This window comes from Porites lutea, chromosome 13, assembly GCF_958299795.1.
Source record: "Porites lutea chromosome 13, jaPorLute2.1, whole genome shotgun sequence".
In the NCBI taxonomy this organism is placed as follows: Eukaryota; Metazoa; Cnidaria; class Anthozoa; order Scleractinia; family Poritidae; genus Porites; species Porites lutea.
The window spans coordinates 17,380,476-17,398,732 of NC_133213.1; the positions used below are offsets into that span (position 1 = coordinate 17,380,476).

Here is an 18,257-nt window from a genome sequence, read left to right on the forward strand (position 1 = left end):
AGAGAGGGAATTTTAAAAACATGGCGGATGAAATTGTTTTGAGTTTTCAAGACAGTCTTCTTCGTCAATCAGATCTAAGATTGCTGGAAGAAGGTCGGTGGCTAAACGACAGACTTATAGGATTTATGTTTGAGTATGTATTTTTTTTCTTCTCTTCCAAAAATGTACAGAAGCGAATTTTTGCTCGATAAGTCTCGTTTCTAACCGGTCGAAAGTTAACTTGTCTTTTTGTAATTTTCAATTTATGAACGATACCGGGAAAAGATATTGAATTTTTACAAAGGGACAAAATCTAAGATTTACAGCCGAGGATGTAACTGTTATTTAATATTTTGTTTAAAGAACGAATGCATGTGTGACCGGTCAAAATGCGAGTCAAGTTTTTTCGCCAGTCATTCGCCATTCTGGCCGGACATTGGGCTATTACATTTAATACCCGTACCAACCCCCCCCCCCCCGGCTTGAGGACTTACCATTTCCTCTTACCCTTGAAGACTTAAAATTTGGGGCTCACCCCTGAAGAATATGGGTTTACCTCTGAAAAGTTTCGTGAAAAGTGATTTTTCCTTGTTCACCCCTGAACATCAAGATTGCACACATGTTAGAAATTAAAGGTTCAACCCCCCAAAATTCCATACTTTTTTTTAAAATTAACTTCTAAAGAAATCCTCAATTTTTATAACTTATCCCAGAAGAATTTCATTGGACCTCAACCAGGGGAGAAAGAGGGTGGGTATTTAAATTAATGCACTTGTCCATTGTCTTTTTACTGGCCATTATTTTGAGCCTTGGCTGCCTCCACTATGGTGGACAAAGGAAATTGGCAGTGTGCAACAAACACAGAATGCAGACTGGCAGGTAAACGAAGTTACCATTGTTGTAGAATGCCCTGACATATACCCTATCCCTAAACTAGACTTTTAAATGACTTAAACTTTAGCGATAAGGACTCTGTTAACCCTTTAAGTCCCAATAGTGATCAAAATAAATTTTCTCCAAATGACATCCATACATTGTCAAGAGATAAGGTTATAAGAACAAATAAAATGACCAACAAAGGGAAAATGCCTTGATCTTTTATCAAATTTTCTCAACTCATTCTTTAAGGAGATGTATAGAGATTAGTTTGGAGAATTTGTATGTTGATATTGGGGCTTAAAGGGTTAAAGCATTCCACAACAAGGTTTTCCTCGTTTACCTGCCAGTCTGCTTTTGTCGCACACCGGGAAATTAGCCATTGTAGAGAGGTGGCTGGTGGTAGAGGTTTGACTTAAAGTATTATGTATTAATAATGCCACATTTAATTTGATTTGATTGTAGTTACTTTACACATCATCAGTTTGAAAAGATTTCACAAGATGTGCTTTTTATCAGTCCTGATGTCACACAGTTCTTGAAGCTTGCTGAAGGTAGTAACAATCTTACTACTGTAGAAATAGTAACGGTGATAAATTTCAAGCAAATGATAACAGCTACATGTGATGTATATGTTGTGGTTCAATTTTCTCCTTGGTTTTAATTTTGTTTTGCAGAATGTTAATGTATTCATATAATGAGTTTGAAACAAAGGAAAATAAAATTTGAACCAAGGATTAAATTGAACCACAACAAATCAAGTGGAATCCTTTTCTTAGACCTGTTCCCAGTAATACTTTATGATTTCATCCACAGACTCAAAAGTTAGAACCACCTTGCACAGCATGATAAACAGTACCAGACAGGAAAGTACTGTTCAGTAGCTTTCATTTTAATGGTCACACTTTATGATTTCATCCACAGACCCAAATGTTCAAATCACCTTGTATAGCATAATAAACAGTACCACAGGAAAGTACTGCCCAGTAGCTCTCATTTGAATGGTTGCACTTTAGGATTTATTTCTAGATTCAAATTTAGAAGTATATTGTATTATAAGCTCATGTATCTTTTATTTGACTCAAGTCTAAAAAAATAAAATCACTTCCAACAGCTTTACAAACAGTGCCACAGGAAAGTACTGTTCAGTAGCTTTGACTTTATGGCCACACACTAGGATTTCATCCCACAGACCTAAATGTTGGAACAACATTTTTTCTTCATAGGCCCAGTGCACCAAAAATCTTGAATTCCAGCGAGCAGCCCTCTCATTTTGCTTGTCGGGGTCAGCCTACTTGCTAGTCTCAGGTATTGATTTAATTGGAAGATGACTTGTCCCGACTGGAGCTTTTAGAGTTACATGTACTTGCCAACAAAGAAAAACTTCTTATCTTGGATGACCAGATGGAACTTTTTCAAGCCCTGAGGTCTGTTTGAAATGAATTGGATGAAAACTGTAATTTTTATTATTCATTTATTTCCTTAGGTGTTGATATTGGAGATTTCATTGAGCCCTTAAATATTCCAAGTCATAAGCTTGTTTTCTTTGCTGTGAATGATAATGAATCAACAAATTCTGTTGGAGGATCTCACTGGTATGTCTTTATACTTATCTTTGACTTTCTTTATTTACAAGAATGAGGGATTTGGAGTTGATTTTGTTACAAATAGTTGTGGTTAATCCTGGGACTCATCTTTGAAGAAATTATGAGTCGCTGTCCAGAACCATTGAGTCTCAGTTTAAAAACGACAAGTCCTTGGGTTTTTATGTAACCACATGGTTAACTAAATCTAAAGACAGTCTCCAAAATTCTGTTTTACAGTTTACTGACATAAATAAAAATAAATGCTCCTTCTGTTGGCAAGCACAACAAAGAGTCAAAGAAATATGAGTCAGCGTGCAAAGAAAGTTGTGTCCGATAGCACGGGGCTAGTGGATTTTGCTATTGTGGTAGTGATTTTTGTTCTTAACTTGCCCAATGGGCAAGTGCTGTTTTTGGGGTAATTCAAATCATAGAAGGATTGTAATCAATCCTGCTAATCAAAAAGGTTTGGGGCTAGTTGAAATGACTTGTGGGCTAGTACATGCTAGCTACAGCTTGCTTGAAAGGCAGGCTGTAAAACTGACTTTCTTTGCACCCTGATGAGTCATTAAACAATAGCCACAAGAACAGACACAGAAATCTCATCCCTCAATTTTTAGGGAGCTTAAGCATTCAAAGCAGCAACAGTAAAGAACATGCTTCTTAATATAAAGTGCATTAATAATTGCATTTTTTAAAGCTTCATCATGGTTATTCTAACTCACCAGGGCTGTGCATTTTCTTGAAGTCATATTCCTTGTAGCCACATCCAATTTCAAATGGAAAAGGGGGAATATTGGTTAGGTGACACATTTTCAAACACTTTCTGTATAAAAGCTATATGTACCAAAACTTAAACTAAGGAGACTTCACATTGTATTCATGCAGTCATAGCAACAACATTTACTACAAGTTTGACACACCTTAAGAGTCATATTTACCTCATTAAACCTCTTGCTCTTTTGACATTCTCGTAGCCTGCGTAGCAAGTGTTTCTGTTTTGTCTTTGAGCAAAGAATGAGGAATGAGAGTCAACTGCCACGCAAAAAATGGCGCAAGTAAAAGAACGGGTGTAGGGGGTGGGGAGGAAAGGAAGGAAACACTTGCAGACAAACCCTTGGATTTTGAGTTCGCCTGAGTTCGCGCACTGACATTTGATGCTGTCATCAGCTGTCATAATTCACTGACCAATAAAATGTTTGGCCTTCTGTGGAGCGGAAATGAACTTTAGAGGATGCGTGTATGAAACTAAAATAATTAATCTTATTTTTTGTATTTTGGACTGCGTGGACAGCGCTAATGGTGAAATCTCAATGAATCTGAACGATCAATGCAGGCTTTGCTCGTTTGTTTTTTTAATCCGTCTAAAAGGAACAAACACAAGGGTGAAGTTTTGAAGTTTTAGCTCAAAACTTCCAGAAAGTTGGATTTGAAGTGGTAAAATGTGACAAGCATTCAAGTCAAGTATTTTCGATCTGCAACGCATATTTATACTGTTCAAAGCTCAGCTAGACAGAATGTCTTACAGTTCTCGCCACGGCACAGAGAACTAGAGTAGCCCTTGTAAAAGCATCTAAGAACAAAGCTAACCCAGCAACTGATCAGAAAGTGGCAATAAAAGAGGGCCACTTTTGCTCAAAAGAGGTCAAAGAAAATGCTCTTGCAATGGAGGGCAAATCTTGTGTCACTTACCATACATGACCTCTCAGTATGAAACAAACCTTTGATTGACACATGTCAATATTGTTGGACTAGCCGAGCCAATCAGGCACTGCGTTCACTGGCAAATGCAGGTTTTCAAAATCGAGGGCTTTGTCTGCAAGCGTGTCCTTCCTTCCCCTCCCCTCCCACCTCTTTCCTTTTTTATCTCTCATTTCATTTCTCGCGTGGTCAAAACCAAAACTCTCCTTCCTCGCTCTTCTTTGCTCTGAAACTAAACATCATTGCCATTGCTGTTTTTGTAGCTGAAGCTCCCTAGAACTGTGATTACAACTTGATTACTTATGTCAAAGTTTTCTACATTTATTTCAGGAGTTTGCTTTTGTATAAAAGACAAACAAATAGTTTTCATCATTATGACTCCTCCACTCCGTTTAACACGTCAGCTGCCAGATCCCTTGCCAAAAATGTGGAGCCCTTCTTACTTGGTAAGCTAGGAACAAGACTGGATTTGTTTAGTGTTATAAAAAAAATAATTTTTTGATACATGTATTTTGTGTAGGAGGAATGGGGGGGGGCTGGAAAATGGGAAAACCACTTAGAAGAATTTTAAAAGAAGTTAAAATTATATGACATCAAAATGACCCAAATATCATTGTTAAATAACCACAAGCCCAAAATCTTGTTAAAGCACAACACAGCTGGTTGAAATAAAATTTCCTGCAAAACCACACCAAAAATAGTGCAATGTGGTGGTATAATTTTAATAATTATTGATGTAGTTATTTTCATTTGCACCTCTAGCGTTAAAAAGAAATATGAATTTTCAGCTTGACCAGCAAGTGTCCTTTGGGCAAGCAGCTCTCTCATTTTGCTTGCCCATTGTGCCACTTCGTGCTCCTGTTAGTTAGTGATGATTTAGTTAGAACAAGATGATTTGCTTAGACCCTTGCCCAGCAAGAAAATCCTACCTGTCCTGGACAACTAAATGGGACTCTTTTTGGTCCCTGACCCTAATGTCAAATACACAAAACATATGAATAACTGCAAAAGAGCCTTACTTTTGCACTGGTCATACATGCAACTTTTGTGTAAGTCGTGAGAAAGGTCTAAAGCCGCACATATATGCCAACCCTCCCAGATTATCTGGGAGTCTCCCGGATATGGCACTAATATCCCGCTCTCCCATACTGGTCACCCAATCTCCTCGATAAAATCATCTTTTGACCTTTTCTGTGCTTTAGTTTGAGATTTAGCCCATTTTCCCCTCAAAATTTTTGAAATTTTTGTTTCTCATCTATAGTACGTTGTCTGGGGCATTTTTGCACATATTTAGTCTAGTCTCTAACAAAGACTTTTTCCACGTTAAAATGATGATTTTGAATTTTGATAGTATGTAATTCATGTAAGACTTCATATAATGTCCTAAGCCATTCCCATTAATTTGGGCTGGGTCAATTTGTTGGGGGAAGAGGGGTTTCGGGTTGACAGTCAGGGGTGGGGGGTAGTGAAAAAGAGAAAGTCTCCAGATTTTCGATCTCCAGATTTTCGATCTCCAGATGAGAGGTTGGCATCTCTCAGTGGGTGAGACAGTGTCCAAGACAGGAAATTCTGCTTGAGGGCCAAAGTGGTCCCTACAACCCACTCTTGGGGGCCAGATTTTTCAAGAAAGGGCCAGTATTCCCCTATCTTTTTTTATTATGCAAAAGAGAAGAAACAGTTGGGAAGTTAAGTAAATTAAATTTGTTGTTCTTTGGATTAAAAAATTCTGTCTAACTGGAAAATTATTGTAGTTGAAGTAACAGAGACATTTTAAAACCCAGGGAATTAAATAAGGAAAGGGCCATAATGGCCCTTAAACTCTCTTGTAGGGGGCCATCTCTTGATCTTTTGCGGGATTCACGCAATGGCGCACTCTGGCTGGAACACTGGTGAGAATAGTAGGAATAGTACGAATAGCTTGTATCACTGATCAGTTTAAATCTCCTATTGCAGTCAAGGACACTCCATCATTCATTCAAGACAAGTGCCCCCAACAGCAAAATGGTGAGTTATTTTAATTAATTTTGATAATTTCACCAGTCTATAATTAATTTAAATTTATGCACTGATATATTATGATTTTAATAAAAAATGTAAGATGTACAGTAATATCAATGGACAAAGTTTACTAAATGGACAGGTAGGATCTACAGTAGTTTCAGTAATAATAATAATAATAATAATAATAATTTAATAATAATAATGATTTGGAGGTAGCACACCCACAAAGTGGTTCTTCGTTTACCCGAATCCTGATAAATTGGAATTTGGAAATGTTGGTTTTTGAGGAGAGGGGAAAACTGGATTACCTGGAGAAAAAACCCTCGGAGCAAAGGAGAGAACCAACAACAAACTCAACCCACATATGGCGTCAAAGCCGGGATTTGAACCCGGGCCACATTTGTGGGAGGCGAGTGCTCTCACCACTGCGCCATCCCTTGCTCCCCAAGTGAAGTTTTAGTCGACCAATATGTCAGTCAACACCCCTTTAAGGTGTTTCGATACAGTTTTTCAGGGGCCATAGCGACATTTTTCAATCGCCTTAAAAGTGTTTTTTTCCTTGTCCGATCGCTATAAAATTTTCACCAGTAATTGGCTATGGATTGAAATTTGTGAAAATGTAGTTTTAAGTAAAATCGATATTACTATGACAACAATAAACAAAAAACTTTGAAATTGATAAAAGCCGAATTTTGTGTGATCTAGACCTGCTACTGAAAATCTAACACTAGGAACTTAAAGTTTGGTGTTTAGCAAACAATCTCCGTAAGAAGTAAAAAATTCTGTATGTTTGAATTCGACTAAAACGAAAATATATTTCAAACCGTAAATTTTCAATAGCCGTGATAGGTTATTTGATAAAAACGTTATAAATGACTCAAATTATTCTTAAGTAGCATAAGAATGATGCTTAATATCATATTTTGATGCTAGGAAATTTTGGTGTACTTTCGTTCATGCGATCTTGAAATCTAACCCGTTTTCTCACCACCTGTATAAGTGTAACTTCATTCAGAATTTGGACTTTTAGCGCTTTCTTGTATATCTCCGAAACGACTCGAACGAATTTTTTTAAAATCTCTTCACATAATCTTCATAATGTATATAAAAATATCTGAAACTTTCATTAAGATTGATTCACTGCAACACCTTGAAATTTCAAGACAAACCTATCCTAGGAACAGGTCAAAAATCTGCGTTACAACATTCACTGTTTTGACGTTATGCTAATTATTCCAAAATAATGCGAACTATACATACCTCCATGACTAGTACATTTTAGTTTGAATTTAACGCATCTTTTCAATATAAAACATTGACAATACTCACATTGAAATGTACTAGTCATGGGTATATGTATTGTCCGCATTAATTTGGAAAAATTAGCATAACGTCAAAACTGTGAATGTTGTAACGCACATTTTTGACCTGTTCCTAGGATAGGTTTGTCTTGAAATTCCAAGGAGTCGCAGTGAATCAATCTTAATGAAAGTTTCAGATATTTTTATATACATTATGAAGACTATGTGAAGAGATTTTAAAAAAATTCGTTCGAGTCGTTTCGGAGATATACAAGAAAGCGCTAAAAGTCCAAATTCTGAATGAAGTTACACTTATACAGGTGGTGAGAAAACGGGTTAGATTTCAAGATCGCATGAACGAAAGTACACCAAAATTTCCTAGCATCAAAATATGATATTAAGCATCATTCTTATGCTACTTAAGAATAATTTGAGTCATTTATAACGTTTTTATCAAATAACCTATCACGGCTATTGAAAATTTACGGTTTGAAATATATTTTCGTTTTAGTCGAATTCAAACATACAGAATTTTTTACTTCTTACGGAGATTGTTTGCTAAACACCAAACTTTAAGTTCCTAGTGTTAGATTTTCAGTAGCAGGTCTAGATCACACAAAATTCGGCTTTTATCAATTTCAAAGTTTTTTGTTTATTGTTGTCATAGTAATATCGATTTTACTTAAAACTACATTTTCACAAATTTCAATCCATAGCCAATTACTGGTGAAAATTTTATAGCGATCGGACAAGGAAAAAAACACTTTTAAGGCGATTGAAAAATGTCGCTATGGCCTCTGAAAAACTGTATCGAAACACCTTAAGAAACAAGATCCACAAAGTGTGAATGAAAGCAAAATTTTACTTTAGCTCATTTATTTGCTAATTCCACAGGTTATGATTGTGGTGTTTATGTCATCACTATTACAGAGGAACTTTGCAAAAACGTTCTTGGTAATAGAGAGAAAGCTCTCACTGACACCATGACAACAAAGGATATCACACAGAAAAGAGAATTACTAAAGAATCTTATACTTAATCTTAGCCAGGAAAAGACTTAAAGCTGAAAGTCATGTAAACAAAGTCAGTCAGAAATACAGCAAACCTGCCGAGTTTGCACTCTGCTCAAAGGTGGCAAACATTTTTATCCTTAAGTTAAGTAAAATCTCCCTTAAAGTAAATTCCCCTTCTCTGACAATTCAGCATTCTTCCCACGAAAGGTGTTGCTTTTTTTGAACAATGTATGAAAAATGGTCACATTAGATGTGTACATTAACCCTTTAAGTCCCCTGAGTGACCAACATCAATTTTCTCCAAACAATCTAAAGAAAAAAGGTAAAAACGAAAATTAATAATGCGGGTATCAATGTTTAAACGGAGAGCAGGAGGCAGGGGGAGGGGGCGAAGGCAGAAGGTGCTACATTTGAACACTTCTGCTGTCCCCTCTTTGGGGAATTTACCCATGTTGCCGACATTTGAATTTGACCGTGCAGAGGACTGGGTCCATTTGAATTTAACCGTGCATGGTGCTGGGCCCTAAACTCGTGTTCCAGGAGACACCATCTTGGAAAATATTGGTATTGAAGTTGGCATTTATTAAGGTGCATACCTGCCAACTCTCCCGGTTTCCCCGGGAGTCTCCAAGTTTTTCATCAAATCTCCCGGTCTCCCGGTCTCCCGGTCTCCCGGTTAGAGCACCAGATCTCCCGGGAAATACCTACCGTGCCTTTTTCCAATTTTTTTTTCCATCAATTTCGTTATTTTTGAGATGTCAGAAAGGAAAATAAAATAAGAAGTAAAGTTAGTGCTCTTATTTGAGCTGTTCTCGATCGAAAACGTAAAAACAGAGCAATCGAATTGATGTATATTTAACGAGTGTCGCAATTAGGTGGCTGAACACAGTTCCATAATATTCACTCTCGCAAGGCTCGGATGTGTCAGTGAACAGCTAAACAATCGCCTAAAGGCCCCCTTTTTCGTAGCATTGTAATGGACGATGAATGGCACTCCTCTTTCGTGGCCAATGCAGAGAAAATGGTGTTCAAATTTCTGCAAACCCATCATTGTTGAACTTGTGCGAACAAGATGGTCGCCCTTTGTATGTCATAATAACTATAAATTGGTTCCCTTGTTTGGAGGTAGGGATTCATAAACTTTCTCTTCCGCGAGGAAGGCAATTTGTCGAATTGTTTCCAGCAAAGCGATGAAAGTTTAGGTATTCGTATTTCTGATGTTGGTGTGTCTGTCTGTCCTCTTAAAAAATGCCGCGTTCTTTTTAATGTTCGTTTTGCCCTTCTACATAGCAATTCAAATACGAATCCTTTGAGGAACCCGAAAGCAAAAAAACTCACAAACACTAACGTCATCACTCTTTGCTGTTTTTTTTCGTTTCGTAAGCTGTACCTCCTCAGTCACCTTTGAAACGACGCCGGTGTTTCTTAGAACAAGCTCAGAAGGAGATAGAAGGACGGCAAATCGATCGGCTGAATCAGTGGACGATCAGGCGTTCTTTGCGTTCAAGTACACCTTTTTGCAAGGAAAAAACTTCAGCTCAAGCTTTCATTCACGAAATATAAAACTCCTTCTTCGGAGGGATTCTGTTATTGAGAGAACGAATTAACTCGATGAAAAATCTTTTTCAGTCTCATAAAGGGAAAATTCCCTTGTATGCGCGACAATGGGAAAACTATAAGTATTTAACATAACTCATCACTGATTGGCTGGAAAGTCCAGCTTGAACAAAACTTCAGACAGGTTATCATGGTTATGCTAATGCTTTGTTTCCTTTTTGTTTCTTAGAAACATAACTTGACATTGTCACTAGACGTGTTCCGAACCTAATGTACAACTTTTCAAAACTGCTTACGGTGGAGCTGTATGTCGAGCGACTAACCACATCGCTTCGACTTGTTCGGCTATTTTAACGGCTCCAAAATCTTTCCTTGGAATAATTTTTAACCTTGCGCTAGTTTATGACTTTATAATACCCTAAAAATGCCACCATTATTCTAGACAATAAACATCGCTGTCTTCGTTCTTGTTCTGAATAGAAGTTTGGAAAATAACAATAAAATTCCTAATTTATGCAGGAATGAAACTCCGTTGCTTGTCTTCGGTAACCAATCACCAAGCGAGAAAAAATATTGACATTAAAATTGCTCTGTTTTAAAAAAGTCATAAATTTTGTTGTGTTTTCTTCATTATTGATGATACAATGACGCCACAACAAAGTTGTTGTGGATCCACTCGCCAGCGGCTCGTGGATCAATGTTGTGACGAATAATCCTTTCTTTTAAAAACACAACCTTGGGTACATATAAAACGTATTTAATGTGATGTATTCTCAAGTTTTTTTCATCCAATGAACTATAGCGGGAAAAAACCCCTGCTTGTGGAAACAGATAGATATATAGGTACTTTATTAAATACATTGCAGCATAAGCTGAATTGCGTATTTACATAATGGTAATAATTTATACTAACAATTGTAAAAATGGGTAATAATTGTAATAGCTAAAACTAAAAACGTATAATAAGAAACCTAAAAATTATTTACAATTCTGCCTGAGGCCATTAAAAAACTGTTCTTAAATCTATTTGTCTTGCAAGGTGAGGCAAAGTGAAAGTGCGCGCGTGCCTTAGATTATAGTTGCTCTTATATAGAGGCGGCAACAACTTTCTTAGCTTGTGGTTCGGGTCGCTCATTATGCTTTCAAACGTGACAGATAAAAAGATAAAAAGCAGACGGTCCTATCTTAAACACAGCCTTGGGTACATAAAACGTATTTCATGTGTTTCTCATTTGCTTTTTAATCCAATCAACTATAGCAGGAAAAACCCCTGCTTCTGCAAACATTTCAAAGGACGCTGAAAATTAATCGATGTTTATTACTGATCCGAGAAGTTTTCATTCTTCTTTAGCGTATTAAATAAGGCGTAAGGTGCTTAAAATCCCCAAAACCCGTTTCTAACAATAATCATAGAGCATCATCTTTAACCATATTTTATTCGAATCACTGTCGAATGTTTGCTACGTTTTTTGTTTAATAAGGTACAGAAGTGTTTATGATAGTATCACTGAAGTGGCCGAAAGGTTGAAGTCTGCTTGAAGTCACGATGTCATTTCATGCTGACAAACGCGGTACGGAAATAATCTCAGTGAAATGTGACGAATTTTTCTAAAGTTAAACTGCAGGGGGAAATCCCTGTGAGAGGTAAATAAATTAAAGTCTTCAGATAGAGCCTCCAGTCTCGCAGCTGAAGGAGAAACGCCGCTGAACTTTCGTTTTCTAACCAATTCTTCTAAACAAGACATGGCGCGAGCCTCTGAAGAGATTTGGAATTCGATTGAGAGACTTCCAACGGATCAGCAAAAACATCTTCTGCAATGGCAACTGCAAGCTAGAGAACCAATTCACAGCTTTAAGGACATACGACTTGGCGATCATCTAGTAAGAAAAGATTCCTTCCTTGGGCTGGTTCCATACGAGCATCATTTTATCTGCGTCGATTTCAACGGTAAAGGCAAGCCGACGATTGTGCACTATTACAATACAGCATGGAAAGCCACCGCTCAGTTGATCCCTAGTATCTCAGGTCGTGGTTCTCCCCTTGAACAAATGGCAATGGTTCAGGAGATGTGTATTGAAAAGTACGTAAGCGAAGCCAAGCTGCAAACAAAAGGCAACGAGGTGGCAAGAGTTGTGTGGCCAGAGGAACTGCTCCGGTATCCTCCAGAAGAAAGGGCTAAAAGAGCCAGGAAAAGGGCTGGGGAAAAAGAAAAATGGTACGATTTAGTGAAGAATAACTGCGAGACCTTAATCATGTGGTGCTTTTGCGATTTACAAATCAGCCTTCAAGTGACCGCTGCTGTTCGTCATTTTCGTGAGGTTATCGGCGGTGGATATAATTTTCTTAAACATTCACTTCAGCAACTTCCAAAAGCACTTGTTGAACAGTTTGGCGACGACATTCTTTTTGCGTCGATGCGTATAATGAGGGCAAAGCCCGTTGCAGCAGCTCTTCCCAAAGGAATCGGTGTCTGGGGCGGAGCTATAGTGGCCATTTTCGCAGAAGGTTATCTGGCTTATAGAGAAATTATGTCAGCTAAACAAAAATGGAAGAAGGGAATTGTCATAAAGACCAGAAAGGAGTTTATCAAGGAAGTCATTGATAGTGTTTTGTCAGCTCCCTTCCGCGCCGGCGGAAGTATTGGTGGAATGATAGTTGGCCAGTTGTTTATCCCTATTCCAGTCCTTGGTGGTGTAATTGGAGCTGTACTTGGTTATGTATCAGGCCATTTCGCCTCAAAACAGCTCACTGAATTTGGCCTCACAGAATTTCTGGCTGAACATATAGACAACTGGTTGTCTTCTGATAAACCCGCTGATAAACTCGATTAGGAGTGTTCTTACACCAATGAGAGTGCTCCTTTCTCGAGGTACTTCATATATCTATCATCACCTGTAGCTTGGGAAAGAAGCTAGCTTAACGGAGCTGTGTCACGAAATTCCGCCAAATTAGGTATTACAAAATGCCCGTTAAATCCAACAGAAACATAGAAATAACCTCTTAAAACATGAAAGGAAGGTCAAAATAACACAACAGATACAACAGATGCCACGGATGGGCAAAACTGTAGAAGATTGAAACGGATTGAAATTAGGGGTTTTGCAAACTGTTCAGCCTAACAGTTTTTCAAAGTTTATCTCTGTTGTTTGCAACTTCAAAAATAATGCTCAGGAGACATATCAGTGTTTGTCTCGAATCTCTGACTTTGTCATTTACATGTAATATCTTTACTTACTTTAAGTTTCATAGCGATTGAGGGCGAGTAATGGGCGAAATTCAACATAATGATCTGGACTGCCGTGACACAGCCCCTTTAAGTAAAAGCCTTTTTAAGCGACGTACGTCAACCAGAAGTGAGGCCTTTTCCTTTACTATAGACATACTAATAAATACTCACCAAAAATCTATGTAGTAAATTTTCTTATAATATGACTTGACACTACCAAATTTTTATTGCTAAGTGTCTTTACTCTCATAGAGACGATTTGGCCGAAAATGTGGGCTGAACCATGCTCATGCATGAAAAAGGTCCACTTCTTGTTGATGCGCGTCGCTTAGAAACTTCTTTACTTGAGCTCCCTACTGTTTATAACGCACGAACTGGACACATGCGTGTGTCACCTTTGCGCTCTTCGCGTTCGTTTCCCTCGCTAGAGCGATTTTCGTATGACCTTGAAATTAAAACGCGTGAACAAATCAGAAGCAACAAACGAACGGAAATAGAGCAATTTATATGGTTTATCTAACGGATACAGACGCGCGTTGCTTTTGGTTGGTTAAGGGAACGCTCGGGTGAAAAAACTTCATGCCCGAGAACTTTCTAAAAATCAATCGATACTTCGCTTTGACGTCATACTGCAACACGATTGGCCAATCGAACAATGCCTATTCCATATGAGGATTTTCTTTGGAGGGAAACGAAGAGTCCGCGTGTTTTGATCTTTTCATCCGTTAGCTGATAAAACAAATAACGAACACTTACCGAAACCATTTTTCAAGGTCATACGAAAATCGCTCTATCTGTAGCGTTCTTCCCAGTTTGTGCTGGAGACAGATTTGAAACGTCAAATCAGAACACAAAAGGGCGCGTAAACTGGGACTGAACGCGACTTCCGGTACTCGATTTGCCTCTTCGCCATTTCCGCTATAACTTTGCCTTTAGCCAACATGACGATCAAGGCGGATCGAGGTCGTCACTATCGTCAAGATGTTCTTGCTAAATCTACCGTATAGTAAAGATGATGTGAGCAGTCTGAAAGCTCATCGTATGATATTGAAATAGCGGTCCCAAGAATAACACTTTTCTACATTTATCGGCTTGAAGTTATAATTTATGACATTGTAGTATGTACAGCGGTGGTTAGCACGAAAGCTAAGCTCTTCTGACCCCCCTACACTTCTATCCAAGCCATTAATTTTCTTTTTTCCTTCTTCTTCTTCTTTAATAGTGTATTCGTACCTTGCTATATATAATGTAAATATTTTATAAAAGTGTGAATAAAATTGAATTGAATTGAACAGATGGAAACCCAGAAGGGGCTAAACGCAAAGAATCATTGGTAAAAAGTTGAAACCAAAAAAACACTAAATTTTACCCTTGTTTGTTGAGAATAATGTTTTAAAACTTGCACCACAAGAGACAACGGGTTTGAACAGTCTGTTCCAAACATTCAGAAATGGACAGCGACGCAGAGAGGGGTTAGAGAGAGAAAGAGGGCAAGTACTTTTATGTACTTCTTTGTTATTTTTCGAAAGCTTACTCTACCCACTTGGTTTTCTACCACCTGAGATCCTGGAATAGTCTACCTTATCAAACTGTAGATGGGTACTCCTGGGAATTGTTGGTGGGGATGTGCCGAGCGATTCTCCAAATCCTGACCCTATTTTAGACCAAAAAATGTCATTTTCCACACTCATTTTCACACCCGGAGGTGGTCGCAAAACGCAACATTACAAGTTTACATAAAACAGAAATTATGTCATCATTGCAACAAAAATATTGCGTAAAATCCATTTCGAATTCGCATATTACACTCTCTTTCCGTGTTGCGAAAATTTACTTTGTTTTCACGCAAACTGCTTGCCTCGTTTTTGCGTTAAAACCATGTGATATATCACACACGGTATCTGTTGCCTTAACCCTTTAAGCCCTAAGAGTGATCAGCATGAAATTTCTCCAAATAATATCATTGCTCTAGAAAACAGAGTGGTCATGAGAATTGAGGTCATGATCAGGGAAGATGTGTCTAACTGAAATTTCAATAAATTCTCCCCACTTCTTCTATTGAAAAAGTATAGGAACAGTAAATGAGAATCTCAATTTTGATATTAGGGTTTAAAGGGTTAAAACCATGTGATACAGTTGAACCTCTCCACAACGGCCATCTTGGGGACAGAAGAAAGTGGCCTTTGTAGAGTCAGGTTTAAACAAGAGTCAATGTATGGACTGTCCGTCAAAAAAAGCGGCCGTTGTAGAGAGGTGGCCGTTTGTGGAGATTCGACTGTATAATACACGAATTGAAATCCGGACCACTCTTTATCAATCTTTGATTGCTACTAGTGTAGATAATTGAATAGTAACCCTAATACTCCAGGGGCACCCAACGTCAGTTTTCGGAAGATATCTGTTCGGAAGACGATTTGAGATCTAGAATTTTCGTAACATTTGTTGCAAAATTTCTTGCTTGCCTGCCTCTCCTAGGATTTTCGAACATCTAAAAAATGGTATAATTGCCCATTTTAAACGGATTTTTACCCTAAAAAGGTCACCTAGAATTTTCGGGAGCCTTTTTTCTGGCTGAAATTTTCGAAAAGGTAAGTTTTGATCCAGTTTCCGGATCACTAGACTTTCAGCTAGGAAATCCGAACAGATGAAAAAGTTTTAGGGGATAAAAATATGCCTATATTTACCGTTTAAATACCAAAATACTTTTAACAATGCTATGTTTAAGTGGTTTTGAACTATATTCTCGTTGGGTGCCCCTGAATACTCGTCTCCCCCTTGCTTTACAAGAGACAATGGAAAGAGGCTCGTTTCTCCCGGGGAGTTCTGTCATATAGTCTTAAATTTTGCTTTTATAGCGTTCTATATCAGACATCAGTACATCTTTGTAGACCTCTAATCGGACATGTGAGAGGCGAAAGCAAACCTGAACGCCCAAATGTCCCTCAACAACTGTTCCAGCGACTCCCTGTTGCTCCAAGTAGTAGGTAAACCGGCTTTGACGTTTGTATGTTGGGTGGCACAAACTTGCCCCCGTATTTTGTAAGCAGTTTGACCGAAATGAGCATTTTTTGCCTTTTGAACTCAGTTCAACTGCAATTAAGATCGGCGTCTGAATCAATATTCAGCCGGTCTAAATTAAAACTACATCAGTGGTGATGACAAATGAAAATAAATAAATCAATAAATGTACTGAGTCTTGAATATTTTCAAAAACACAAGGACGTGACTAGTGATAAATTAAAAAATAAGAAAAACAAATGCTGAATTATTATCCAATCAACTCAGTATTTAGCTGGAAAAAAAGACCTTCTTGTTCAAAAACAAATAGTCCTTCTTTAACACAACCTTGTGTGTATGTTGCAGTTAATTTTTATCTCAGGTAATTTTTTTCCTTCGTTTCAACTTCATTAGCATACATACTAACAACAAAGGAAAAAATAAAAATTACCTGAGATAATGATAGATGATTTTATACAGTCAACCATAGCGGGGAAAACCCTGCGTATTTCATGCAGTGTCTTCCCAATCTATTTTTATCCAATCAACTATAGCGGGAAAAAACCCCTGCTTGTGGAAACAGATAAAAGCAGACGGTCCTTTCTTAAACATAGCCTTGGGTACATAAAACGTATTTCATGTGTTTCTAATTTGTTTTTTTTTATCCAATCAACTATAGCGGGAAAAACCCCTGCTTCTGGAAACATTTCAAAATTTGCTGAAAATTAATCGATGTTCATTACTGATCCGAGAAGTTTTCGTTCTTCTTCAGTGATTCAAATAAGGCATAAAGAGCTTAAAATCTCCGAAACCCGTTTTTTAACAATAATCATAATGCATCATCTTTAACCATATTTTATTCCAATGTTTGCTACGTTTTTGGTTTAATAAGGCACAAAAGTGTTTACGATGGCATCGCTGAAGTGGCCTTAAGGTCACAAACAGAATTCTCGAGAAGGGCGGGTAGGAAATATTCGACAACACAGTCGAAACTAAGCCTCTGGGTAAGTTACTAAAAGGGGCAAGACAACGTTTGGCGACGTAGCTTAGGTAGGAAAACACCAAGGGGTCCTAACTTACTCTCACAAGGTTAGTGTGAGGATTCCTCGAAAACATTTCTAAGGTCTTAACTGATTTTGTTGCTTAAGATCAGGCAGCATAGGTTCGTATTTGGAGTCACTTGAAATTCATGCTGACAAACGCAGTATCCACATAGACGGAAATATAAACTCAGTGGAATGTGACGAATTTTTCTAAAATTAAACCGCGAGGGAAATCCCTGTGAGAGGTAAATAAATAAAAGTCTTCAAATAGAGCCTCCAGTCTTGCAGCTGAAGGAGAAACGTTGCTGTACTTTCGTTTTCTAACCAATTCTTTTAAACAAGACATGGCGCGAGCCTCTGTAGAGATTTGGAATTGGATTGAGAGACTGCCAACGGATCAGCAAAAGGATTTTCTGCAACGGCAACTGCAAACTAGAGAACCAATTCACAGCTTTAAGGACATACGACTTGGCGATCATCTGGTAAGAAAAAATTCCTTCCTTGGGCTGGTTTCATACGAGCATCATTTTATCTGCGTCGGTTTCAACGGTGAAGGCAAGCCGATGATTGTGCACTATTACAGTACACCATGGAAAGCCACCGCTCAGTTGATCCCTAGTATCACAGGCTGTGGTTCTCCCTTTGAACAACTGGCAGTGGTTCAGGAAATGTGTATTGAAGAGTACGTCAGCGAAACCACGCTGCAAACGGAAGGAAACGAAGTGGCAAGAGTTGTGTGGCCAGAGGAACTGCTCCGGTATCCTCCCGAGGAAAGGGTTAAAAAAGCCAGGGGAAGGGCTGGGAAAAAAGAAAAATGGTACGATTTAGAGAAGAATAACTGCGAGACCTTAATCATGTGGTGCTTTTGTGATTTACAAATCAGTCTTCAAGTGACCACTGCTGTTCGATATCTTCGTGAAGTTATTGGCAGTGGATATAATTCTCTCAGACAGTCACTTCAGCAAGTTCCAAAAGTAGT

At 38.1% G+C, this 18,257-nt stretch overlaps 2 protein-coding genes across 2 annotated transcripts; both read left to right on the forward strand.

Moving 5' to 3' along the window:
* On the forward strand, window positions 1–8,762 carry LOC140922643 (sentrin-specific protease 8-like). The gene is made up of 6 exons (XM_073372628.1): window positions 1–133; window positions 1,321–1,409; window positions 2,342–2,450; window positions 4,470–4,585; window positions 6,093–6,143; window positions 8,336–8,762. Exons 1-6 carry the CDS (start codon window positions 21–23, stop codon window positions 8,500–8,502), a joined length of 645 nt encoding a protein of 214 aa, XP_073228729.1. The 5' UTR covers window positions 1–20; the 3' UTR covers window positions 8,503–8,762.
* A 2,881-nt stretch (window positions 8,763–11,643) lies between these two features.
* Window positions 11,644–14,530, forward strand: LOC140922642 (uncharacterized). The gene has a single exon (XM_073372627.1). The coding sequence runs from the start codon at window positions 11,755–11,757 to the stop codon at window positions 12,841–12,843; it is 1,089 nt and encodes a 362-aa protein (XP_073228728.1). The 5' UTR covers window positions 11,644–11,754; the 3' UTR covers window positions 12,844–14,530.
* Window positions 14,531–18,257: the final 3,727 nt, after the last annotated feature.

Bases quoted from the DNA above. Each gene is read 5' to 3' on its own strand.
- LOC140922642 (XM_073372627.1), top strand. From the start codon at position 11,755: ATGGCGCGAGCCTCTGAAGAGATTTGGAATTCGATTGAGAGACTTCCA.
- LOC140922643 (XM_073372628.1), top strand. From the start codon at position 21: ATGGCGGATGAAATTGTTTTGAGTTTTCAAGACAGTCTTCTTCGTCAA. The intron at 4,586-6,092 runs GTAAGCTAGGAA...CTCCTATTGCAG, and splicing joins TGTGGAGCCCTTCTTACTTG to TCAAGGACACTCCATCATTC. The intron at 6,144-8,335 runs GTGAGTTATTTT...CTAATTCCACAG, and splicing joins GTGCCCCCAACAGCAAAATG to GTTATGATTGTGGTGTTTAT.